Source organism: Stegastes partitus, unplaced genomic scaffold, assembly GCF_000690725.1.
Source record: "Stegastes partitus isolate 25-593 unplaced genomic scaffold, Stegastes_partitus-1.0.2 Scaffold73, whole genome shotgun sequence".
Classification (NCBI taxonomy): Eukaryota; Metazoa; Chordata; class Actinopteri; family Pomacentridae; genus Stegastes; species Stegastes partitus.
The window spans coordinates 737493-764298 of record NW_007577804.1 but is presented as its reverse complement, the minus strand read 5'-3'; the positions used below and the strand labels follow the sequence as shown (position 1 = coordinate 764298).

At 43.1% G+C, this 26806-nt stretch overlaps 1 protein-coding gene across 1 annotated transcript; it reads right to left on the bottom strand.

Annotated features, from left to right (window-relative positions):
- Positions 1-739: 739 nt before the first annotated feature.
- On the bottom strand, positions 740-26783 carry gemin5 (gem (nuclear organelle) associated protein 5). The gene is made up of 28 exons (XM_008276459.1): positions 26572-26783; positions 23213-23367; positions 22487-22668; positions 21208-21359; positions 21004-21102; positions 20143-20275; positions 19194-19359; positions 17984-18196; positions 17216-17301; positions 16163-16245; positions 14469-14605; positions 12834-12907; positions 11896-12077; positions 10983-11122; positions 9741-9912; positions 9449-9658; positions 8237-8293; positions 8023-8148; positions 6107-6199; positions 5069-5206; positions 4835-4982; positions 4515-4634; positions 4206-4416; positions 3827-4093; positions 2991-3153; positions 2021-2459; positions 1348-1435; positions 740-993 (listed from the first exon to the last, which is right to left on the bottom strand). Exons 1-28 carry the CDS (start codon positions 26711-26713, stop codon positions 829-831), a joined length of 4341 nt encoding a protein of 1446 aa, XP_008274681.1. The 5' UTR covers positions 26714-26783; the 3' UTR covers positions 740-828.
- Between the last annotated feature and the right edge of the window lie 23 nt (positions 26784-26806).

Here is a 26806-nt window from a genome sequence, read left to right as displayed (position 1 = left end):
ACTGAAATGAGCTTTTGGCTTCTAACTTACATGTTTAAACGCAGAGTTTCTCTTGGCGTCAGAATCAGTTAACGCCCGATTCAGCCAATCAGGATCAATAGTAGTTTGTTTCCAGGCCTCTGATTGGACAGCATGGCTTTAGGATGAGGGTTTTTGTGGTCTATAGTTTTTTTTTTTTTATTGTATTTTTTGCATTTCATGTGGATGGAGATGTTGTTTTTGAGCATAAATGAGAAAAAATACACATTTTTTAATGATACTCAAGTACATTCGGAGTAGCCTTATAAGGAAAGTTGACCCAAAACTAAAATTAATCCTGAACAGTAGGGCTGCAACTTGAGCAGTAATAATCAGACGTACCTATTTATTAAACATAAACTGCCGTAGATTGTAGTTTTGGGATTTTTAAATATGAGAAGTATCTGTCTTGTAATTTCTGTGTTTTTAAATGCTGGTCAAACAAAACCAGAAAACAAGTTTTGAAGCCGTCTGTTTCAGAACAAAATGAGACGACAGTCGGACTGAAATGTTGTAAAACAGCTGTCAGAAGCTAGAAGTAAAATATGTGGTGTTCTAGTCTGATAAATGAGCAATAATTTAGTTAAGTTGCTTTAAAAGGTCATTTCTCCAGACTAGTGACTAACAAGCACATGTAGAAAACACTGAGCAGTTTGCAACGGGATGACATTTTAAAGATGAAGCTTAACTGAGATTTTCAGAATCAAACCAACTCCAGATGTTCCGTCACACTTTGTAGTCAAAAGGTTCATTTTATTCAACAAACGTCTGTACAGGTCAAGTGCTTCTTTCAGTTTGTGGGCAAATCGGTCAGGCCAGGAATCTCTGGGAGGCTTTCAGGACAGACGGACTCGTCCCGTACTTCCGGAGCAGATCTTTGGCCTCTCGTTGGAGGGAGTCGGACAGAGACGGTGAAGACCTGCCGAGATGCAGCAGAACCAGGCAGCACTCCACCACGTCTGGGTGAGGATACATCTGGAACGCACACAAGTCATGGTTGGATGGCGCAGAAGAATCTGATCTATGTGTTCTGCAACTTTGAATCTGTGAGGTGTTCAATGCAAAAGTCCAATTCTTATCTAATAACTAAGGCAAATGTATTGAAAAATGATGCAGAATTGGTTTCTGTCAGGTTCTAGCTGCAACTACAGAGTTCAACTAAAGCAGCTCCTGTGACGCTAAATGTGATTTCAGAGTGATAGATGTGTTTACTCTAAAACTGGGAATGAAACAACAGCAGACTGGAGATCATCTTCGATTTCTGGCCATGTCAAAAGATGTGAAACTGCTCCTTCCTCATTTTATGATCTGTTGTGTCAGGATTTGTACCGTGATCGTGTCGGGCAGCTCGGCCAGCTCCTTCTGGTAGCCGGACATCTTGGTGGACAAAGACAGCAGAGTCTCCTGGTCATCAGAACTGAGGAGAAGAAACACAGACGCTTGACATCAGGAGAAGAAGCTAAAACCAGCCACTAATCCTCATCCGGTGACATTTACGTGATCAGCCGCTTACAGGTTCATTCGTTTCCAACAAAAATGAATCCTAATGTGTTCAGAGCTCCAGTAAAGATCAGAAACAGATGAACAGAGTTACAGTGAGAAGATTCATTAATGTACAACTTTGTCATGTTGCTTTGGGTTAAACTTGCAGAATTTTGCACGCTGTCCAACGAAAATGAATTCCTGAGTTTCTGTTCCCTGTGAAAGCATTTGTGCACAGACTCTTACTCTCTATGTGGCACACAATGTCAAATTTATGAACGTTTTAATATTTAAAGTCGTGGGAATAATGGCAGTATTTCTGCAACAGTCACCTATGAGTATTTGTTCTGGAAGAAACACGAATGTCACTGCGATCCATCCACTAGTTGAGTCAAGGCATCTAATTTCAAACGGTGTTTAAAGAAAAGTCCTACAAACATCCATAACTACTGTGTAAATCTTCCAGTTAGTCTTGTTCAGATCATCCAGACAAAGATCAGAAACTTGACAGAGCCCTCACCGTTGGACGCCCTCAGCAGAGCTCTGGATGTCCGGCACCTCCCCGTCGTCCGGCCGCCCTCCCTGAGCCCGGCTGTGCTGCAGCACCATGGCGCCCAGACGCTCCTGGATCTCCTTCATGGCTCTCTGCGAGGCCTGGCAGGCAGCGTGAGGCTCCGACAGAAGCAGCGATGGGTCAAATTCCGGTTCATCGAACCTCCCAGTGGCCGGATGGAGCTTCTCTGCTCCCTCCGATGGACCTCCGTCCTCCACGCTGTCCTTCAGCTCGTCTTCAGGACGGGAAAGTCCATTGTGGGTGTTGTGGCCGCCTGCTGAGTTCCACCAGAACTCGTACAGACGGTGGTAGGAGACTAAAGCCTGCAGGCTGCCGGCAGCAGCTTTGGCTTCTTCTGAGAGATGAAGCCTTTGGGAAGGATTCCTGGAACAAACACTGAAGTCACCTGAAAACAAAGACAGAAAGGTAAAGACATGACTAGTGTGAGTTTTACTGCAGATATTAACAATTTTCAATTCAACGTGTGTGAAAATTGCAGATTAGACCAAAATCACTCCGATCACAACTTCAACAAGCAGTTCAAAGGCCAAAGACATTCACTTTACAATGTTATTTAGTAGAAAAGCAGCAAATCCTCACATTTAAGAAAATAAAATCAGGTAGAAATAATGATTTTTGATGATAAATTACCGGATAAAACCAACTATCACAACTGCTGCTGATTGATTTACTTCATAAAAGCAGCTGAGTTCCTAAATCATGAATCAGGAGTTATTCCCCTTTAAAATTCCTTCTTTCCAAACTGATAAACCACCAATGACCACTGGGTGTCGCCAAATCTACTAACACAAATCCACTGAACACACACTTTGATAATATTTTCAGTCCCAGAGTCCTGCAAAAGAGCATTTAGAGGGTGAAATGGTGAAAAACGTGTGTTGCAGGAACGACCGCTGGATGAGAAAATCCGACGCACCGTCAGGAAACAGCAGCCTGCAGAGTCGCGCGGAGACGCTGAAGCGTTCGGCGTCTTTCAGCCAAACCAGCGTCTGCCAGAGCTCCTTCATCAGCTGCTCGTCGTCGTCCAGCAGCCAGCTGAGCACGGCTCGGGCCAAGTGGAGGGACGAACACAGCAGGATCTGAAGACGGAGACACGTTCAAGAAAAGTGTTTATTGCTTTTGTTGATCCTGTGAACAGTTTGTGGGTGTTTTTAGCCACATTTTTATTCACTGTGGGCTCTGCAATGTAAAGCCCCATGTCCAGAAATGTCTTTTGTTCAGTATGACAGTAAGAATGTCATGAATCATTACGTAAAAAGAAAGTTGAATTTCTGTAATCTTGCATTTTACAAAATTGTAAAAAGCCTGGAACGTGTAATAATTTAAGTGCTGTTACAAACACTGGACAAATGTGACATGATACTGCCTACATTTTATTTGCCACATTCTGCCTGCAGTTCAGCTGAGAAGTCTGAATTTTTGTCATGTCACCGTTTGTCACAGCTGAGTCACTCACGGCTTTTCCGTCGAGCCATGAAGCTCAAAATTTTTATTTATTTATTTTTATTTTTGTAACAGAATTTGGCTAGAGCAAACGGTTTGTTTTTGGAGAATTTTTAAATTTTAAAGCTTAGATTTTCCTCAACAGAACTCAAAAAGTTGAAAATCCAATCCTTACTTCTGTTTTTACAGTTTCATTTTGGCAACTTTTAAAAGACTGACTTGTTTTGAGGTTCAGAGAATCAGTATTTATTGGTTTTAAATGTGCTCTAACTTTCACCGCTGAGCCTTTCTAACACAGCTGGTCAGTACCTGTCTGAGGGGAATGTTGGCGGACGGCGTTGGGCTCTCGATGGACTTCAGCTCCTGCAGAAGCGCTCCGAAGCCGCCACGTCCCGCCAAGTTTTGCGAGTCGCCGAACTGCTGCCTCCACACGTCCCTGACTCGGGTCAGGATGCCGACACCACGTTCGCCCGCTGACGCCCACGAATGAGTCGAGGACGCCGGAGAGACGACCTCATCGGAGTCGACCAGCGCCGACGTCAGCATCTCGGCGACGCAGAGGTGCAGCCTGTGGACCTGCAGGGTGGAAGTGATTCTGGTTTTAAAACCTTCCCATTTGATGTCATTTCATACTTCTAGATGAGTGATCTGTACATTCTGGGAGGAAAACCTTATCTACGCTACTGACCAGCAGGCTGTCCTGTGAGCTCAGAACCTGCTGAGCTCCGACCCAGTCCTGAGCGGCTGCCAGGTCTTTAGCGCATCGCAGCGCCAGCGATTGAGCCAGATCGGCCTCTCCAGAGATCCTCGCGAGACCGGCCGCCGCGCTCAGGGACGGGACGTCGTTCTTCCTGGAGATGACTTTGGCTGCATCGAAGCTGGCGCCCGCCGCCAGGTAACTGCAAGACGAGGTCACAAACATGGGAAGCCATATTAATGTCGACAAAAAGGCGGTACTTCTGCCAGATGAGGCTCCTTTAATCCTCCCGGTTCTGACCATTTAGCAGCTGCAGAGAAATGTCCGTCCTTCTCCAGCACGGCAGCCCAGCAGGTGTACAGCTCCTTCAGGACGGGCTCGTCTGCCGGCAGCCGGGCTTTGACCAGAGCGATGGCCTCCCTGAAATAAAACACAGGAAGGTCTGTTGTGTTGGCAAAAAAACAAAAAGAAAAAGCCCCCAAAACACCTCTCAAAACGGTCAGGCAATTAGATTTTTAGGATTCTTGGTGCAAAGCAAACAAAAGCTGCCTCACAATGGGCAGTTATACGAGCAGAACAAAGACAGAAAATCAGCCCGTTAGAAACAAAAGGAGACAAACCTGTAGAGTCTGTGAGAGCGCAGCAGGTCGACGGCCTCGTACAGCTTGTTGATGGACAGCAGGTGGGACGCTGCCTTCAGGTACTGCTCCTGCAGACACAGCTGCTTGACGAAGGCCTCGACCGTCCGCCTCCAAACCTGGAACCCGGCTGGACAAACAAACACAGCGGAACAGAGGTTATTTCCCTGCTTTGAAACCCAGAAGCAAAGCCTGAATCAGCGTCTGAGTCTTTACCCATGGGAGCCACGGACAGCAGGTGATCACTGAGCTCTCCTTTCTCGGTGGCAAGCTGCAGCGCCCCCTCCAGGTCGCCGCTCCACAGCCGCAGGTACACGACGGAGTCGAAGTGACCGGCCTCCACGTGGCCGTCCTCTGAAAACCAACACAGACGGCAGAATGGATGACTGCTCCTCTCTACTCAAGGCTTGTTCCGAAAGCTGAACGGTTTTTGGACATTTTCTCTTTAAAAGACACATAAACGTCCCTTACTGAACCATTTGCACGACTGTACAGCTCAACAAGCTGCTACCATATTGAACTACCACCAGTGTATTCACAAGTTTACATACACTGTACAAAAACACAATCTTTTCGTTTTTTTGTCACTCTCTGACATTAAATCAGACTAAACTCTTCCTGTTTCAGGTCAGTTAGGATGACCAGAATTATTTCTGTTTGCTAAACACCAGAAAAATAAGAGAGAATTTTTTATGACTTTCTTTTTTTAATTGCAAATACCAGCAAGTTTGCACCTTATTTCTTCAACCAGAACGATTTGTACATTAATTGCATGATCTCTGCATTATTTTCCTTATTTGGTCATCTATCTTGCTGTCTATCCATCTCTCTGCATATCTGAGCAACACTCAAGTCTCAAAACAATCATCCTTAAGAAGTTATATTGAGTTTGCAGGATTTGACGTGTGAGATTAGCAGCTGCAGGACATTATCAAACGTGCCAGACGATCCGATCAAAGTGGATCGAACTTCTTCTACCTGCAAAACGTGCCTAAGATCTCTAATCCAGGGAGTGTGTGTGAGTGATGCTTAGTCTTTTAATCGAACAGTCAGAGACGCAAAGGCAGCAGCATCTGATTTATATTTCTGTTGGTTAGCTTCTCCAGCAAACTGCTTCAGAAACTGCTGTCAGCAGTGACTGATACGGAGACATCTGTCCTCAGTACTCCCAGCATCACAAAGTGTGGATAATCGTATCTTCAAAAATTCAATAATTGTTATTCCAGGCTGAAGAAAGACAAACAACAGACGTACCTTCTGCCTGGAACATGCGCTGCAGAGCCGCTCTGTCGGCGAACAGGCCCAGGTGGACGTGGTCTCCCTGACCTGGGACGCAGCCGGCAGGAGCTGCTGGGATCCAGACACACAACCGGTCAGCAAACCAGTTCACGTGGCGTTTCATAAGAAAACCTGGATTTGCTTGTAACTAAACCAAAAATATCCAGCTGGTCAGTCGTTAACTTATATTACTGTCTGATAGTAGGCGATCTAATAGTTGGTGTTAAGGTGTTATGATTTCTTCTGACATTGGCAGCATCATTTATCTCCCCTCATGGGTGACGGTGCAGATGTTAATGTGCTGATATGCTGCTCCTCGTCCTCAAGCAGCAGGTGAATCTGGGGAATTACAGCCAATCATAGACCACCTCAGGGGACGTACAGTCGCACCTTCTCGGCTCCTCCCTGCATCATGACTTTGTGTGTTACCAAGGCAACAGATGGTGTACAGCTCATGACATAGCTCAGCTCCCGTTACCGTCTAATTACCTGTTAACTAGTCTAACTCATCCATGTTATGACAACAATAATAGTGAGAATAATATGTGTATAGCACCTTTTATGCGACACATTTGCTTTAATGTTAAAAATAAAGCACAAAAAAAACTGTTAAAAATCATAAAATACAAAAGTAAAAGCAGTAAATATAACTCAGAGGTTGAGTTAAGTTCAATTTATGTATAACGAGTCTAGAATATGTTTAACTTTCACTTTGAGAAATGTCTTCTCATGAATGAACTTTTTCCACCTAATTCTAATTATATGAGACGCACATGTAACAATAAACAGCAAGGAGGTATAAAAATCTCATTATATATATGGTAGTAGACGGCCAGGTTACAAAGGTTTTATCTTTCACAGTTTATGTCTGTGAAGATTCTCAGTCATCCAGGTGATGGTTATTCTGGTCGATTAATCGTAGCAACTGGACTTGCTTGAGTTTCTTGAAGACGTTTCACCTCTCATCCAAGAGGCTTCATCCATTCTGACTGACTAGTTGGGAGTTCCAGATACTTATATCCTAAAGGAGCCATTAACACCTGAGTTTCTGTTTCAACAAACACAACATTCGATTACACTTCAAACCCACCAACACCCTGAGACAGAAACTGGTTCACCCTCAGGACAAGACACCGAGACAAAAACAAAGCAACGTGTTGTACGCAGTCCAGTGCAGCGAGGAATGCCCAGACCTGTACATCAGGGAGACAAAACAACCGCTCCACAAGAGCCAGCTTCTCAGGACAGGACTCAGCAGTCCACCTGCATGATAAGGACAAAGGACACTCATTCGAAGACAACAACGTACAGATGCTGGCCAGGAAGGACAGATGGTTTGAGAGAGGGGTGAAAGAAGCGTCAAACTAATAAGACCATCACTTAACAGAGGTGGAGGTCTGAGGCATCATCTCTCACCTGTTTACAGTTCAGTCCTAAGATCTCTCCCCATGAAGATGAAACCACATCCACCTAGCCACAAAAGACCCTAACGAACCCCTCTGTGGCAGGGGAGCACTAACGACTCACATAACGAGGGGGAGGAGCAACAAACCCCAACTGAAACTGAAACTCAGGTGTTCATGGCTCCTTAGGATATAAGTATCTGGAACTCCCAACTCGTCAGTCAGAACTGATGAAGCTTTTTGGATGAGAGGTGGAACATCTTCATGGAACTCAAGCAAGTCCAGTTGCTATGATTAATCTACCAGAATAACCTTCACAGTTTAGGGGCTGAAAAAAGCTGCTTTTCTGGTTTGAATTTGGTTTGATGTCGCCAGCAGTAGAAGATTTCAAGGGCTTGAGAAGGGATTTGTCATTTATTGGTGTGTGTATATGTATTAGAAGTTATCTTTCTTAGTTTTTTTTAGACGATAAACCAAATATCGTCTCACCGTCGCCGTGCCTGACAGAAGCCAGAGTGATGCAGTCCTGCAGCAGCTCCTCTTTGGGCCGGTGGTCCATGGACGTGCTGAGCGGCAGCATGGAGCGAGGCTTCTTCTTCTTCAGCAAGGTCACGTCTGAACGTAGACACAAACACACAAAGTCACACAATGACGGACAGAAATATGCATTTGTGTTTATTTTTTAATTCATTACAGTACATACCTGGTTTGTCTTTACTCTTTACAGCAGCAGATGATTTTCTTTGCATCTCAAAAGTGGCTGAAAAAAAAAAAAAGAGAATTAATTTTGAGTCTTGACACAAAGGCAGCAGCAGGGATTCTTAAACCATCAAGTCTTCAGGAAAAAAATCTGCTCCACTGTCTCTGATTTGCCTGAAATTTCTTTTATCACAAACTGTAGATATGCAGAAAGATATCTGTGACCTTTTGGCTTCATATCTCAAATATGGTTTGAATTTTTGTAGTTTTTTATTTTATTTTTTAAACTTTGAGCGACGATATCTCACAAACCATTTAAGCTAAAAGCCTGAAATCTTCACTGTTATTTCTCATCATGTTATTGATTCAGAATCTGTGAAACTGGACAAGTAGATCAAATGATGTCTGATTATAGCTGAGTGGATATATATTTTTTTTTTTTAAAAAAGAAGAAAAAGAAAGAAGAAATGTGGCCTTCAAGTCTGAATTCAGAAATTTAAACTGCTCAACAGTTTACCTTCAAACAAATCTTTCAATAAGTTCATGAATTCAGTAAGTATATTAAATAAGCCTACAAAGTCGGTAAATGACTCTTTCTTAGTTATATTTATTACTTGGATTGAACTCTCTACCTTGAATATTTTACCTTTGTGGTGCAACTTGTCAAATCTGCTCAATCAGTTCAAAAAGTTCTAAGAAAAGAACATTCTTGATCAAATATTTCACAATAAACACAAACATAAACAGTATTCTACATGTTTGGTTTTGGATTAAAGTGACCTGCAGCTATGTGTGGCTCAGAAACCATCAGCTGCTGACTTCTGTATTATTAGTCTTTTGTTAATGTGCTTTTTCACTTTTAAAAATTCAACTCACCCGTAATCAGAGACTATTTCATCTACTTGTTCGATATCGGAGATTCTGAATCAACGACATGATGAGAAACAACCGGGAGAATTTCAGGCTTTTTATCTTTAAATGTTTCTGAGATCTGACTGTCATTCTAACACGACCTGAATTACAATGTGCAATAAAAACGTGCTGAAAGTGGGTCAGCAGGCAGCACTGTTACCGTGATGTTTTATACGTTGAGCTAAAATTTAACAGATACCATTCTGAATATTGATAGTTTATAATAAAAAAAGCTTCGAGCCAATCGGAGTTGTCGGAGCAGATGTTCCTGCTGATTTTACATCAGATATAACTCTGCTGCTACCTGCAGCAGGTACCGGGCTGTTGGTGGAGCTGACTTCATCCTCCTCATCCTCAGCGGACAGATCCTGACCCGGCCCCGCCACCTTCTCTCCTCCCAGAACCGTCTCTCCGTTCACGTCCGCCGGCGCTGCTCCTCCGCTCGCCTTCTTGTTCTTCCTCTTCTGCTTGGGGTTGGCTTTCATCTTCTCCTTCAGATCCACCATCTTCTTCCCTGAGAGGACAAACACGCAGACGGTTACACAAACAGGCCGGTTGTTCTCGAGGCGTTCTGGCGGTTCTTACCAGACGCTCACCTTTTGGCGGCTTGGTGAACTCCTGCTTGGAGACGCTCCATTCCTGCACGGTGAAGTCCTTCCCTCCGGTCCAGACCACGTCCGGGTCCACTGGCGACCAGTCGACACTCAGCAGGTAGCCGACGTGGCCGCGGTAGTTGGAGACGGCCGCCTCTTCCAACACGTCCCACACCTGAACGGAACAAAACCAAGGAACCATCGTCATTTTAGAGCTTAGAAAATGTGTAAAAAAACAAACAGGTTCCAGACGTTCTGCAGTTTTGGGGTTGATTCTGAGTTTCATGTGCTACAGCGCCCCCTACTGCTTGGTCAGTAGTGTTTATTTTCCCACGTTGCTGCCTTGGACTCGACTCGTCTGTTAGTATTTTATTCATTTGGCGTTTAAGGCCCCGTTTACACGTAGCAAAAACAGTGATATTTCAACGGGCCTTTGGCTTACATGTAAACGAAACTACAAGTCACCAAAAGCGATCACATCTGAAAACTCCGGCCAAAGTGGAGATTCGGAAAAACTTCGTCTTTACGTTTGCATGTAAACAGAAGGAGACTGAGTTTGGCGTCACAGTGTGCGACAAAAGAGTCATCAGCGTCATATGTGTGCGACCATGTTTACAGTTTGGCTGCTGTGATAGAAATGGATGCTGTTAAAGCGCTGCTTGTTTCTATGTTTGTGCAACGCTTTTGGCCTGTTTGCATTTACATCCAGCAATGTTCTATTATGTGGAGGAGCTTCTCTGTCGGTCCAAACAAACGACCCTTGCGCCATTATCGTTGAAGCAACAGTAAGTAATTCGTGCTATTCGCTGTTGTGTTTCTTCCAGGATTCTGATTGACTAGCATGGCTTTGCGCTTCTCATTACACTGCCCCCTATAGGTTTGGCAGCTCATAGCAGCTCTTAATGACATATTTATGTGGGTTTGTGTAAACGAACAACGATCTGGTGTGAACAATGTTGTTTTTTAGATCCATTTTTGTAAATACCCGGCTACGTGTAAACATGGCCTTAGTCACAAGAAACCAAATATAGAACACATTAAACCCTTTAGTTCATTATTTAATTGGTAGCTAGCACAGCTGTGACTTCATACTTATATCGTGTCTAACTTGCGTATTGATTTCTGTTTTACAGTTTGTGCTTCTGTTGCAGCTTCACATTGACGTCATACTGTTTTTTTCGCCGTCTACCTACAAAACACGCTGGTCTCATAGCGAGGACGGTGTTTTTTTTGTGCAGTGCTGACCTGAGCGGTGCCGTCGTAGGAGACGGTGACCAGCCGGGCGCTGTGGTGAGGGCTCCAGGCCATGTTGGTGATTTTAGCCGTGTGTCCGGACAGGCGGCGGTACGGTTCGGTCAGAACCACGGGGCTATCTGGAGGATTCTCTGCACAGGAGGAAAAACCAGGAACCATTAAAGTCTTCTTTAGACGATGATTTCTTACATTTTGAAACTTTTGTGTAGAAAAGTGCAAAACAAACGGGATGTTCAACTTGTCTGCAGAGAAAAAAAACATTCTTATAAAAGTCAATAGTTGGAAAAAGGTTTAACATTGGGGCTTTGGTTACTGAGAAAGTTGTAACAACCTGCCAAGCTGCTATTTGACGAAGCAGCTAATTTTATCATCTGCTGGTAATTAACAAAATCGTGGAAAAAATGGAATTCTTGGCAGTTTTTTAACAAAGAAACATTCTGTAATATTCAAAAACAGACAGTTTTTCTCCAAATAAACAGTAAAATTAACCGCTAGAAAACGCAAAGGTTCTCAAAACTTTTATCTCTAAATTGAAGTTAAATTAAAATTTTCAAGCCCAGTATGACACACTCCTGAGTATAAACCAACTTCAAGTTAAAGTTAGTCAGTTGGATGCTACCATTTTTGCATAAAGTTTAGTTTATGAAGCCAAACTTTCATTTTATTTGACTTGAGCTCCCGGCGGAAGTTTTTCAGGGCAGATATTTTAAAAGAAAAGCTTAAGTTTCCTCTAGTGTCTCAGTAAACCATGACAGGGAACCGACAAGCAGTCAAATCAGTAAAACACAAACACGTCAGCTGCAAAAAAAGACAATTTTTTTGCAGAATCAAGCTCGCACGAGTAACGTAGAAACTGCAATGAATTTCCCTGCAGAGGCCGAACACTGCAGAGCGTTCCTCCCACCTATCACGGAGTGGAGATCGTGCACGAAGACGGTGGCGTTGCTGGAGCCCGACGCCAGCAGGCCGTGCAGCTCCGGAGGGGAACTGTGCTCGTGATGCCACCGTAGCGTGTTGATGATCTTGTGGTGCTGCTGGATGCTGCAAAGAAGCTTCAGACTGGGAGCCTGATACACGTCGATGCACCTGCAGCACAGAGGAGGCGGTCAGAGATTTATAATAAAAGGAGACAAGAAACCAGGAAAACAGGATGAGATGCAACCAGACTAGTTCTTAAAAATCTGCCACTCTGAGAGCGCCTAAGGGAAATAATAGACTCTTTCCCTTCTGACTTTGATTTTCAGTCACTGGCAGGTAGAGAGCCAGGGCTTTTGAGGGGTTTCAGCTTTATAAAACATAATTGTTTTCAAAAAATAAACAGTAGATGAGTGAAACTTTGATGCTTCACATCTACAATCTCACACAGACGTTCAAACGTTGCTGCTGTTCCAGATGCATCTCATATAATCAGAACATGGTGGAAAAATGTCAATATTTTTTCATCAGATGTTGCTTTAAGTGAAAACTGTTTATATTCTAGACTCATTACACATAAACCGAAAATTTTCAAGCCTTTTTTGTTTGTTGTAATTTAGATGACAACAGCTTACAGCTCATAACATGTCTTTTTAAAAATTGATTTATTTATGTGAGATGCACCTGTGTAACACATCGTGTTTATTAAATTCTATTTTCAATCTAAGCTGTCTTTTTACATTCTGCTGTCTGGTTCAGGTGCTCGGATGAGTCGGTGCGACATCCAATCAGAAACCCAGAATGTGGCCCAGATAATAGAGTGCAAAAGTTCACGCAGGACGAAATTCATTATTCTGTAGCCTAAAGACGGCACACTGTCAGCGGACAGTTGGTTCCTCGCTGGACTCCCACCGGACGTTCACTCACCCGTCCTCGTTGCCGATGGCGACAACTTTCCCATCTGGCTTCCAGCTGAGGTCGGTGTGTGGAGACAGCTTGTGCTGTTGGGAAGCAGAGCTCACCTTAACAACCCCGTTTAAATCACCTCTATTTACATGCAGCAGCCGGCAGAAAACAAACCGTCACGTTATCGACTCCATTAAAGCTCCGACACGGACGACCTGAAATATGCCGACTTGTGCTGTTAAGTTTCCAGGGTGTGTTGGTCGGGTTTTACTGAGGGTGACAGCTGGGTTCCACAGATTTAAGAGGGCACAGAATGCAGAAATCGCAGTGCCTGCTATCACGCATCATTTAAACTCTTTGTGTCAGGCTGCTCGACAGTGGTGTGATGGGCGGCAGGGTAGGTTACCTCATTCCTGGTTTATCCTTAAAACTTCATGAAAATTTAAATCAGAAAAAATACTTTTAAACATTTAAAAGCGTATGTAACTAGTGGTGGCTCTGTGCTGTCTGCTCCTGATGGGGAAAAGGAGTGATAAAGGAAGATTTTCAAGCGGGGAGGTTTGGTTTCTTTCTGCGGGCGGCCAGAGAAAATGCCAGGCCTCTGCTCTGTGTGATTTGTGGTAAAAGCTTTAACGTTGGATGTTTCAGGAAATAGCTGGTACCACAAAACTGTATGTAAGTGTGACTGAGCGGCTGTGTATCTTTGGACACTGCAGTGTAGGATTGTGACTTGGTTTTATGCATTTTGACAATACATATCAGCACCTACACAAATGCAATCCCTTTGTGCACAAGTTATTTAGTGTGTAGCCTGTATTGGAAAGTTTAACACATCCTAAATCAGGGATCTCCAACTCCGGTCCTCATGAGCTACTGTCCTGCAGGTTTTAGATGTTTATGTGCTGCAACACACCAGACTCACATTAATGGATCTCCAACAGCTTGTTGTCATGTTCTACACAAGTCTGTTAATGATTGTTAATGATAATTTGAGGCAGGTGTGTTGCAGAACGGAAACGTTCAAAACCTGCAGGACAGTAGCTCACGAGGACTGGAGTTGGAGAACCCTGTCCTAAATGCTTTATCAGGAGACAACTGGACTTTGTTGAAGACGCTTCACCCGAGAGGTTTCCTCGGTTCTAAATGCCTGGTGTGGAGTTTCAGGTGTTTATGACGTGTCAACAGCGCAGGAATCTGGTGAAACTGCCTGAGGAGGGATCTCAAGACTGCACTGTAAGTACCTGATAAGTGGTGTTGTATATTTCCTCATCTGTTCAGAAGACAGATGGTTCAGAGAGGACTGAAGGCAAAACTGGAACGTATCAGGTACTTACACTGCAGTCCTGAGGCTCCTCACCAGGCAGCTTCACCCCCAACACCTTCAGTCATTTGAGGGTGACATTAAATATTTGGACCTCCCCACCAGAACTGGTGAAGCGTCTTGGATGAGAAATCAAACATCTTGAGCGACCAAAAACTAAGTGCAGCTGCCTTTTTGGCGAAGCATTGACCTGGATTACTGGGAAGAAAACTGGATTGATTCTTCAGTGACCAGTCCAGTGGGTACATGCAGGGACATCAGCTTCACTTGTGACACAGATTGCAGGTAAAACAGTCCCGATCCGTCCATCATCATGACATGAAGGTGTGTCCCACCTTGATGTTGTTGGTGTCTCTGATGAGCCGGTCGATGTCCGACGCGTCTCCACTCAGTTTGGACGGATCGTGCTGCAGAATCACTCCTTCGCCGGCGCAGCTGTAAAGGCTGTACGTCGGCTTTCCTCCCGCCGCGCCTGGACGTCACACAAAAACACACATTTTTCTTTCTGCTCCATTTTTTTTTTGGATCAGCTGCTGGATGAGTTTAGTCTTTAACCCTTATTGAAATCCAGCTTTTTACATTTTAGGGAACATGTTTAGCGTTCAACTACATCTTAAGCACTCTTTCTAATGGTACTGACACCCTTCAGCACTCATATTTTAACTAAAGCACTGAATACTTGTAATTTAAATGCTTTCTGGTAGAAAAAAGCCTGATTACAACCAGTTTTTAAAGAGATGCAGGCTTGTCTACGGGGCAAGTTTGCAACCAGATCTCACAAAAATACAAAAAAGAACTTCTTCTTGGTTCAGCTATGACCATGTTGGTCTGTAATACAGCAGGAGACGACAGTATATTGGTCACTTCAAGCAGAAAAACATATAAAAAGTTAATTTATTTAATGTGTGCTCCATCTCAGATGATGTGCTCGACCATTAAAACTTCCATCCATCCATTATCTATACACCGCTTAATCCTCACTATGGTCGCGAGGGGGGACTGGAGTCTATCCCAGCTGACTCAGGGTGAAGGCAGGGGACACCCTGGACAGGTCACCAGTCTATCACAGGGCTACACTTAGAGACAGACAACCAAGCACACTCACATTCACACCTACGGACAATTTAGAATCACCAATTAACCTCAACATGTGGGAGGAAGCCACCTTGCAGCCCACCATTAAAATTTATTTCATCGAAAACTTTGGATATTTAAAAGGAAATCTGTGAAGTTTTAGCAAATGTTTTAGCAAACTTTCTGACACAACAGACTAAAATTTCACAAATATCTTTATGCTAGAAAAGTTTCAGACAAATTATAGGTGGTTGAGCAGAAATTACTTTTAAAAAATTTGGTGATTTGAGACAGAAAAATCATTTTAAAGCCCAACGATAGTGATGCTGACATCGACGGCTTTGATCAGCGAAATAGATTCAACACATGCATTTATAAAAACTTTAGTTGTCGCCTCTGTTCATCTACTGCTCGTCTACTTCTACCTACAGTTATGGAGAGATGAAACCTGTTCACTTTGCTCACTGAGCATGTGGACGACTCTACAGAAGAGGAAGGAGGCAGCAGCTGGTCCCGCTTCACTCTGCACCCTCCCTGTAAGCGATCGCAGCCAATCAGAGCTCCGTGAAGCGAACTGAACCGGCGCCAGGGCTGCAGGTAAACAAATTAGCGGCTCCTTTTGTTCGTTTAGGAGCCATCAGCAGATTGTTGGCACGGCAACAATTACGTTTGCAGCCCCGACGCCGAGTGAGTGATACGCTAATCAAAATGTCGTCTGCCGACAGCTGGTAAAATTAACTTCCCGCGTCTTGATTTCCCCACGAGCGGCTCGAGTGGAAGGAGGTGAGCCGTGAGTGTTTCCTCGGCTCATTCAATTACCGAGTCGATTACAAGGGGGCGTGCGGCGATGTTTGGCGTTTTTTCGCTGAGTCGCCGCTTTTGTCGGCGTCCCACTGCCAGTGTTTTTGCTGGGTCAGAGCGTTCAGCAGTTGCTAAGAGTTCATTAAGAACTTACCAAATGACATCGGGGGGACTGGGGGTCCCCAGGCCAACGTGTACACTGTTTTTCGGTGATAGGAGCTCGATATCTGAGGAGGCCTGTGAGGAGACGAAGCAGAACAAATGCCCAGTCAGGGGACAAGCGACGTGGAGGAAATGGGACTCCGGGGCCCTCGAGGGATTACGAGAAGAACCCACGAGGCTCCCAGCAAAAAACAAGAAACTGACTTTCAGAAAAGTTTCCAAAGTCCAACAGAGATCAAAACAATCATCCTGCTTTTGTGGCTGAGAATCATGTTGGACGTCATTTTTAAAGTGTTTTCTTGTAGAATTTTTGAGAAAACACATCATCACTGAGGTCTAACAGACACAAAGTAGTTTATTATTCATAAAACTGTGATTATATCTCAAAGTACACACACGTTTAAGTTTGTACGTTAGTCATGAGTCAGTTTGTGTCATTCCAGACAACATTGTTGCTCCAGATTTTGTTTAGTTTACTTATTTGTTATAAGAAAAATTAAAATACATGGAAGCAACTTTGCACATGTAATAACAATATATAGACTCCTATGTTCACTAGTTTTTGTCTCCTACCAATGAGTCCACATCACCATTTTGCCAAAATAACAAAAAAAAAAACAAAACACTGGAACCTTTTCAGGTCATATTTGAACAACAACATATTCTACTGATGTTAGAGCCTCAGATGTGGTTGAAATGTCGACCAAAGACTGTATTTTAATAGGAAATATGAGTCCATCCATATGTGTGTGTACACTTATAGGAACTTTTTAAGGACACAATACCACCCTCGTTTGAAAATATTGTATTTTATTCCAACATTCAAGGGCCAGGAATTTTAAAACATGGCCTCTGATGGACACTTTCCATCTCTGGATCTGTTGGAACCAATTGAGTCTGTTTTCTCACCAAATTTCATGGCTGTGGGAGTTTTATTTCTTGAGATATTAAAATGGTTTCCCCACATAAGGTGATTTATTAAAAGGTAACAGTAGACGGTCAACAGTATGTGTGGGAGGAGGGAACAGTAAATAAAGGATCCTACTTGTTTGAGAAGACGTCGTAGATTCCAACTTTACCGTCGTCTGTTCCGAAAGACAAGGATCCTTCTTTTTTCGGGTGCCAGGCCAACTGCAACAAACGGAGAGTTTCTTAGTGCATCTTATCTCAACGGCTGCTTTTGTTTCATCAAAGAATGTGTGACACTAGTAACAGCTCAGTGCTTGATATAATTCAGTCACGATCACAAAACTCTGATGGAAGCTGGAAGATTGAAGTAAAATTTAAAGGATGTAAAAACTGATCACGCACAGCCGGAGTTACAGCAAGTTTATAAACGTCTCCTGGATTTTAAGGCTGCAGGTGGCTAACAGGTGAGTCTGGGGCACGAGAAACCTTTATTAGTCACAAATGCATCAGAGCACCATGAAATCTTTTCTTTTTCTTTTTGCATATCCCAGCTTGTTAGGCTTTGAGCTAATAACTAGAAGGTGCAGTTCTTGCAGAAATTGCCAGTGTGCTTGCAGTTAGCAGAGATTGCACACTTGTGCATGTAAAAGAGTATCCTGGTGTCAAACCTGCAACTTCATGACTAGTGGACACTAAATCTAAACGTCATTAAGTTGTTTCTTTCTCCTCACTGCTCTGAAAATAGATTTCAAGTACTCACACTTGAATCTCAAATGCTACTTAACTGTGACCACCAGCTAGACAGTAGGTCAGGCACCATTTTAGATGGACTGGTTAACCAAAGATCAACATTAATAGCAAACGAGGTAAACATTTCATCACGTGAAGCTTTCAGATGTCGTACCGCCGTGACCTTCGACTTGATGCCCTGCCAGAAGGCCCGGGTGTCGTACTGGTTCTGGGTGGTCAGCGTGTTCCAAACCCGGATCATGTTGTCGCCGACGCCCAGCGCCAGACACCCGGAGCCCACGGGGGAGAAGCTCAGGGCGTAGACGAAGCCGCCGAGGGTGGGCAGAGTCCAGCAGCAGTCCAGAGAGGCCAAGTCCCAGCATTTGATCTGCAGAAAGGTCAAGTCAGGAGATGAGGCGAACAGTCGTCACATGTTGGGAAATATTCACTTTCAGGCCAAAAACAAGAGTGACACTCATGTCTCAGGTTGTGGAGCCCCTTGTTTGAAGATTTTGCACTTTGTTTTTCCATTTTTAAGTTCCAGTAAATAAAAATGTGCCCACTGCTGGAGTATTTAATCATTTATATCTGCTGGAAACTATTCTGTCTGTGTTCTCACCAAATTTCATGGCTGTTGGAGTTCTATTTCTGGAGATATTGAACCCTTAAAATAGCTTCTCAGAATGTTTTTTTTTTTTTTTTTAAGAGGGGGAAAATCAAAAAAATGAAGGTGTGAAAACATGTATTCTCAAAATTCTGCCAAAAATATTTCAAAGAATTAAGTTTTGGGTCCCAAATAACAAAAGTAAACTCTGGTTACTTCCAGTCTTTGTGCTAAGCTGCCGGCTGTAGCTGCAGGTTTCCCAGTTATTACTTAAAGACTGTATTTGGTGAAACATTTACAGCTAATGATTATTTTCAGTCTCGATTAACCAGTCAGTTGTTTTCCTTAAAGAGCGTTTTGTCTGGAAAATGTCAGAGCGTTCGATCAGCGTTTCCCAACATGACAAACGTGTTGCTTTGTCCACAAAGATGTTCAGTTTAGTGTGACAGAGGAGGGAAGAAACCAGAAGATGTTCAAACTCTTTCATCTTTATGTTATTAATTGCTCAAATCAATTATGGTTACATCTCTAATCTACAACAGATAATGTCTAAATATTTCACAAGTGTTTTGCTCTGCAAAGTTTACTGCTCCCAATGAGCTGCTCTGTGAAAGAAAGGTTTAAAAATGTGGATTTAAAAGAGCTGATTCAACCAAAATATTCTGTTTTGCGAAGTAGAGGCTTTCTGTTTAGCCAGCAGGGCTGAAGCTCCAATCAGAGACGCGTGACTCCTGATTCGAATCCCAAAAATCGAACCAGAAAGGACGGATTTAGGACCCACCTCTCTGTCCATGGAGGTGCTGAAGAGCAGCTCTTTGCCTTCCGGCAGCTGCAGTGAGCTCACGTTGAAGACGATCCTGCTGTGGTTCTGACCCTCTGAGGACGTTCCCAACAGAGTCCACCTCTGCTTCCCAGCTTTGGTCAAGTCCCACATCATCAACTCACCGCTGGGGAGAGAGAACGGATCATTTCAATCATTTTATTAACCACAAGCTCCTCAGAACAGCAAAAGAAGAAGCTGAAAACAAACTCTGTGGCCTATAAACGGCCTTTTCACATTTTAACATCTTTGTTTTGTGACGGGGCAGCACCATCGCCTCATAGCAAGAGGGTCGCCAGTTCGCATCCCGATGAAGACACCCGGGATCTTTCTGTGTGGAGTTTGCATGTTCTCCCCGTGCAGCGTGGGTTCTCTCCGGGTTCTCCGGCTTCCTCCCACACAGTCCAAAAACATGTTGAGGTTAATTGGTGATTCTAAATTGTCCGTAGGTGTGAATGTGAGTGTGCTTGGTTGTCTGTCTCTAAGTGTAGCCCTGTGATAGACTGGTGACCTGTCCAGGTGAACCTGCCTTCACCCTGAGTCAGCTGGGATAGACTCCAGCCCCCCGCGACCCTAGTGAGGATTCAGCGATTCTGCTTACTGCAAAATAAAATGCTCTAAAATAGAGTTATTTTGCTCCGTCAGTATTATTTTCAGCAGCTCCAGTTTGCAGCTGCATCACAATATAACAATATAGTGAAAACATCTGCCATAAAAACCCGTATTTGATTAAGAAAATGAATAATAAAAAACAGTTAAAATGCAAACCACAGGCCACATCTACGCCGTTACGTTTCTTTCCAGGACTGTTTGCACTCAACCCGACCTTCCTGACAGATGACCGAGCCCCGCCGTAGTCGTGTTTAATCCGGCTGAGTTTAAGGTTCCGAGCGGTAGAATGTGGGTTCACCTGAAGCAGCTCGACACCAGTTGCGTCGGCCGTCCCTTCGGCCAGTGGACGTGAAGCCAGAGTCTCTCCTTGACGCCGGGGTCGACCGCAGAGCCTCGTTTCTTCAGATAAGGCAGCTTTAACGTCGTAACACCTGCAAGAGGAACCGGAGACGATTAATAAAGATCAGCAAGTTCCTCTCTGAGTGGGATTTTAGCTGTATAATCTAACTTCAATTATTGGCTTGTTCTTTTTTATAAAACTCTTCTTGGGCTGCTTCCTTCATATCTACGGATCTTTATCTGCTCCAAAAAAACTGTTCAGGAAGCTGCTGTCTCCACTCCCAGGACTTGTTCCTGCTTTCTGCTCATCACTAAATGAATGTGAAGCAACTTTACGTGACTTCAGATGTACGTTAGATGTCCTGAATCATCTTTACTGAATCCTTATGTCACATATTTCTGTTAATTATGATTTTATAGAGCGATAACGCTCTTAATTTTGATGTAAAACTCATTTAAACTTGTTATCTTCTGCCACTTCTTGTGGAGAGATTCTAACTTTAAAGAGGCTTTTGCTTGTTAAATACATTTTAAAAAGTTTCCTGCAGATACTGAGGAACAACCTATTATTGTAACTACTGTGCAATGAAAATCAACAAAACAATCTACACTGAGCCTGAAATGTGTTTAGAATTTGTTCATCTGCTGCGGTATTTGATGAATTCTAAACCTCGTCTTCAGTTAATACCTTAAACTGCTTCAATTTTCTGTTATTGTAAGTGACAAATGTAATGTTTAAAGCCTTTATAACTCCTGTAACAACAGGAATCAGGGTGATGAATGACAAGATTCCTTCTGTTTGTCTGTCTGGGCTAATCACCTTTTCCCCTCGCTGTGCTCCAGATCCTCACAGTTTGGTCTTTGCTCCCAGAAGCCAGGTAGCCGCCGCTCTCCTCCGCTGCAGACACCCCGTTGGTAGCTAGAGCACAAAAAATAAATAAATGATGCACAGAGGAACTTCTTGTGCACCAAACTTGTGCTATATTAGTGGGGGGGTTTTCTGTAACTGGCTGCAGGCTGCTACCTTCCCCGTCCTCAGACCGGCTGTACAAAGCGTCCTCGCGTCCCACTGGTGACCAGGCCAGCGAGTGGATCTCGTCGTCGTGTCCGCGGAGACGATGCATCACTTCGCCTTTCTTACTGACGTCGATCAGCACGATCATCCCGTCTTTGTACCTGCGACAGCGACGTCACGCTTTACTGACATCTGTTGTTTGACTGAACTTCACAAACAGCTTTCAACATTTGTGGCACCCTCAGATTTCAGATATGCAAATTTTTTGTAAAATAAAAATGGAAGAAAATGACATTTTACAGTTTTGTGTTTTTTGATAAAAGGCCCTGAAAAGGAGCACAGAGGAACCGAGGTGAGCTTTAGTTTGGTTTTGAGTAGTTAAAACCTCTTCATCTCAACCGTTCTCATTTCTCTACATCACATTCCTTTAATTATTGTACTGAAAGAAGAAAATGGACTCAATTCAAATTCAGTTTGTACCGTAAATGATCAAACTTACCGAGTCGAACATTGGTTATTATGACTAGGTTCTAATAAAATACTGTTAAACTATATTTTGTCCTGATATTCCCTCACATACATGTGATCGTTATTTCCGATCTGCATGTACATTACTTCATAAAAACTCACTGTAGAACTGTGAAATTTGAAAATATCTGAACCAAACCTGAAGCAGTTATTGTTGGTATTTTGTTAGTGTCCTTCAGGTTTCTTTCATTAGAGATTCTGATGTTTTTTCTTTCTTTCAATGTCTTATTAATTGATATATTTCAGGAGCTGCAGCCATTTTAATTTAATGTGTTTTTAAGCAATTTTCCAAAGTTGTTGGAGAGTAAACAGTGTGAACTGATGATCAAAAAGTGAATTACTTTGACAATAAATCACTAATAACACACACAGATGGCTTATGTCACAATTCACAAAGTTCACTTGAATCAGTTCACAAAACTGAAGGCAGCCAACAGATTAATTTGCTTTACAGACGTCAAATATATCAGTTTGGACAGATTTAAAGTAAAATTCTCTCTTGTTTATATAAAATAACACCATCACAGTAGAACCAGCATATCTGAGGGGTGCACGTTCTATTCATTTTAATGATTTTAGTCCTATTTTCTGTCTCTTGAGCACAGACTGGGCTATCTGAACTCAAAGAAACAACCAGGAATCATCACTTCTACAATTAAAATGACATTATCTTGACTCCTACTCAGCCTAAGCCTACGTTTAGTTCAGATTAGAGTTTTTAAACGGCGTGTTTTCGACGTGTGCTCTTCGGTCTTCCTACCCGACTGCCACGGAGCTCCAGGTGTGCGGGGAGCAGCTGAGGCAGAAGATGGTCCTCGGCTCGGGGAAGAAGCTGCTGGTGTCTCCCGTGTTGAACCAGTGACAGACCACGATGCCTTTCTCATCCCCCGACACCACCAGGTTTTTATCCACAGGCGACCAGTGCACTGCCGACACCGGGTTCTGTCAGGAAGAATGATTCAGAGGACGGTTTACGTTGATTCTACCTTCATGAGAAATCCTAAATTCATTCATTGCAGTAGGACATGAACAATTAGAAAGCGAGATTAAATGTGTTTGCTGTATCTAATTGATTTGTGATTCGTTTTTGTTGTGCCGGCAGTCGGATTTTATTTAAAAGGGCTGAATCTTGTCACTGTATTAGTTTATGGCTCTTATTTTTCAGGTTAAACCACAGAAACTTTATTGCTTAAAGGCATCATTTGAAGCAACTAATGGAGAGTAAATAAGCGCTGCCCTCTCTCACCTTGATAACAGTTTTAAAAAACAGCCCTCTAGTGAGACACTGAATCGCTGAGCTGCACAAATCTGTCGTGTTCGTTTTATCCGCCTGCAGCATAAAAACTGTCCTGTCGAGCTCAGATGCTTCACACTCCCTCTCCAGAGTCCCGTCTCATTACAGAGCACAGAAATGTGACAACAAACTGGGCACCGGCACAGCAGACGGCGTCCTGCAGGGGGCGCCGGAGCAATAAAACCGACTCACCTGATGAGACTCGTGTTCTCGGATCAGCGTCCTCTTGTCCGAGTCCCAGAAGCGAACGCTGCCGTCGGTGGAGGAGCTGACACAGATGTGACTCTGAGCTTCATGGTGGCAGAAAGAAAAGCCCGACACCAAGTCTCTGTGGCCCACAAGCTCACCTGAGGAACACAAAGATGCTTTTACAGGTAAAAAAAAAAATAAAAAAAAAATCACAGAATACAGAGCTTCTGATACTGAACCAACATCTCTAAAATGTCTTCTGTGACTAAGAAAGAGATTCTAAGAGTCTGAGAGAACAACATCTCTTGATGTAAATCATGTTATCTGGACAGACTATTAGTAATCAGCAAGAAGGATAATTGAGATTTGCAGCAAAAATCTAATTCTTGATATTAAAATTCTGAATAACACAAAGTCAAACATAAAAAGTGCAGTCATACATTTGTCTCTTTATGTTTAATTCAATTTTATTTGTGTAGTTTACAACACATGTTATCACACAGCGCTTAACAAAGTAAGGGACAGACATATATAGATATAGTTCTATGTGTTTAATTAAATCAGAACCTTTCAACATTTATCCTACAGTGCTGATTGGTTGTTAATTGTCACCTGTAACCAAACAGCAGCTGCATAACAGCCAAAATAGCACCTTTTTAATTTATTTGTTTTATTGCGAATTAGTTAACAAGTTTGTATAGATATAGATCTCAAATCAGACAACCTGGACTCAGTTTTTACAGAAAATCTGCACGACAAACACCAGAACATGTGGTTTGAAACAAGCAGACGAGCAGGGCTAATGAACAGCATCACTGAGTCGCATTAAGGGAACAGTAGCATCCCGTGTTTGTGGAGTCTCAGTGGAACTAAAAGTGAAGATGTGTTAAACTCTAATGCGTTGATTTAGATTAATCTTAATCTATTATAAAGTCCTATAATAATAGCGTTGTACCCCTTTTGATTGATTAATTATTTAGTCTCAATATTGTCTGGAAATAGCCACAAACTACCATCACAGTGTTAAACAACAGAGCTGAACCTGATTTCAACTGAAAATGACACGTTTCAAACAAAGGCTGTAATTTTGGGTATATGAGGCGTTGCTATTAAATAATGAGCCTGATGCTGTAATTACAACTTATTATAAGAGCAGATTGAAGCCGTCAGAGGCTGTTTATGCTGCTAAACTACACGGTTCTGGCTGAATGCTGTGGTTCAACTCACCGGGTTTTGTTATTTAAAAGCTAAATTTTATAACTTTTGCAGCTCGTCTGAACTGCTGTGTCATGTTTTTTCATGATGTAATGCCTCATCACATGCTTTAAATCCACTATAGTGAATATCGAACCGAGGCTTGAGTTATATCACAAATCAAATCGACATATGTCAGAAAAACTTTAATTATTTATGTTCCTAGAATTATTCAACCTCAGTAGTTAAGGTAAAGTCTTCAAATAGAACTGAACGATAAGCAAAGGAGAAATCAGATTGAGATTATTTTTGATAGATATGAACCTCAGTTTCAGTGGGAATTTTTGCTTTTTGTTTTTTTTGTTTGTTTGTTTTGGGGGTTTTTTTTTAACAAAATTATAACTTTTGCTGCCATCTGTACCAAATGCTCCATTTATAACAGCACAGTGTGACACTTTTATTCATTATTATTCAATTTATAGAACAATTGCAGGTCCGGTGTTTGGAAAATGTTACTTTGACATATTGTAATTTCAGTATTATTTTGATTGATAGTTCAGTTTTGTTCAACACACAACCTAAAACTCAGAATTATTACAATGACAATAATTTAAAACAGAGGGAAGCAGCAAATCTTGGTATTTTTGTTTCATATGTGACTCAAAATAATTCTCACATGTCACTACTTTCTGTGACTAACTGGTTAATTACTTATCAATTAATTCCAGCACTGGTTAGTATCTCAGTCAGATTCTCTTACATACACTATATTGCCAAAAGTGTTCACTCACCCATCCAAATAATCAAAATCATGTGTTCCAATCACTTCCATGGCCACATTGTGTATAAAATCAAGCACCGAGACATGCAGACTGTTTCTACACACATTTGTGAAATAATGGGTCGCTCTCAGGAGTTCAGTGAACTCCAGCATGGTACCGTGATAGGATGCCACCTGTGCAACAAGTCCAGTCGTGAAATTTCCTCGCCCCTAAATATTCCACAGTCATCTGTCAGTAGTATTATAACAAAGTGGAAGTGATTGGGAACGACAGCAACTCAGCCACAAAGTGATAGGCCATGTAACCTGACAGAGCGAGGTGGGCGGATGCTGAGGAGCATGGTGCACAGAGGTCGCCAACTTTCTGCAGAGTCAATCGCTGCAGACCTCCAAACTTCATGTGGCCTTCAGATTTGCTCAAGAACAGTGTGTAGAGAGCTTCATGGAATGGGTTTTAATAATGGGTTACAATTATTAAGCCATTAAATCAGCAAGTGCAATGCAAAGTGTCAGATGCAGTGGTGGAAAGCACGCCACAACTGGACTCTAGAGCAGTGGAGGCACGTTCTCCGGAGTGATGAATCATGCTTCTCCATCTGGCAATCTGATGGACGAGTCTGTGTTTGGCGGCTGCCAGGAGAGCGGTACTTGTCTGACTGCATTGTGCCAAGTGTAAAGTTTGGTGGAAGGGGGATTATGGTTGTTTTTCAGGAGCTGGGCTTGGCCCCTTACTTCTAGGAAAAGGAACTCTGAATGCTTCAGCATACCAAGAGATTTTGGACAATTCCATGTTCCCAACTTTATGGGAACAGTTTGGAGATGGCTCCTTCCTCTTCCAGCATGAAGGTGCACCAGTGCACAAAGCAAGGTCCAAAAAGACATGGATGGCAGAGTCTGGTGTGGAAAAACTTGACTGTCCTGCACAGAGTCCTGACCTCAACCCGATAGAACACGTTTGGGATGAATTAGAACGGAGACTGAGAGCCAGGCCTTCTCGTCTAACATCAGTGTGTGACCTCACAAATGCACTTCTGGAAGAATGGTCAAAAATCCCCATAAACACACTCCTACACCTTGTGGACAGCCTTTCCAGAAGAGCTGAAGCTGTTATAGCTGCAAAGGGTGGACCAATGTCATATTAAACCCTATGGATTAAGAATGGGATGTCACTAAAGCTCATATGCGAGGCAAGGCAGGTGAGCGAATACTTTGGGCAAAATAGGGGAAATTTGAAGTATCCCCAGGTGTTGTGATCACCTCACCTGAGCGGACTGGTCTGATTTATTGGTTTCTACCTGCGTGTCAAACCTTTTCTTTTTTAAGGCTACAGAGACTCCAGATGAACCCCGTGTGGACCCTGTGCAGGTGAGACGTCCAGCAGACTCACCTGAGACCCTGCAGCTGGATGCAGACACGTCAATCAGGCTGATGATGTTCTTGGTTCCGACTCCCAGCAGCCCGCCGCGGCTCACATCGCTGCAGCGGGAGCAGTACCAGTTCGGGGAGGCGGGCAGCGACCGGTCCCGCATGGCGCCTCGGAGGGTTTAAAAAAAATATGTACTTTCTCTAATACAGTCTGGAAAAACCAACCTGAAACTTCTCACATGTTACCCGAACTGTCG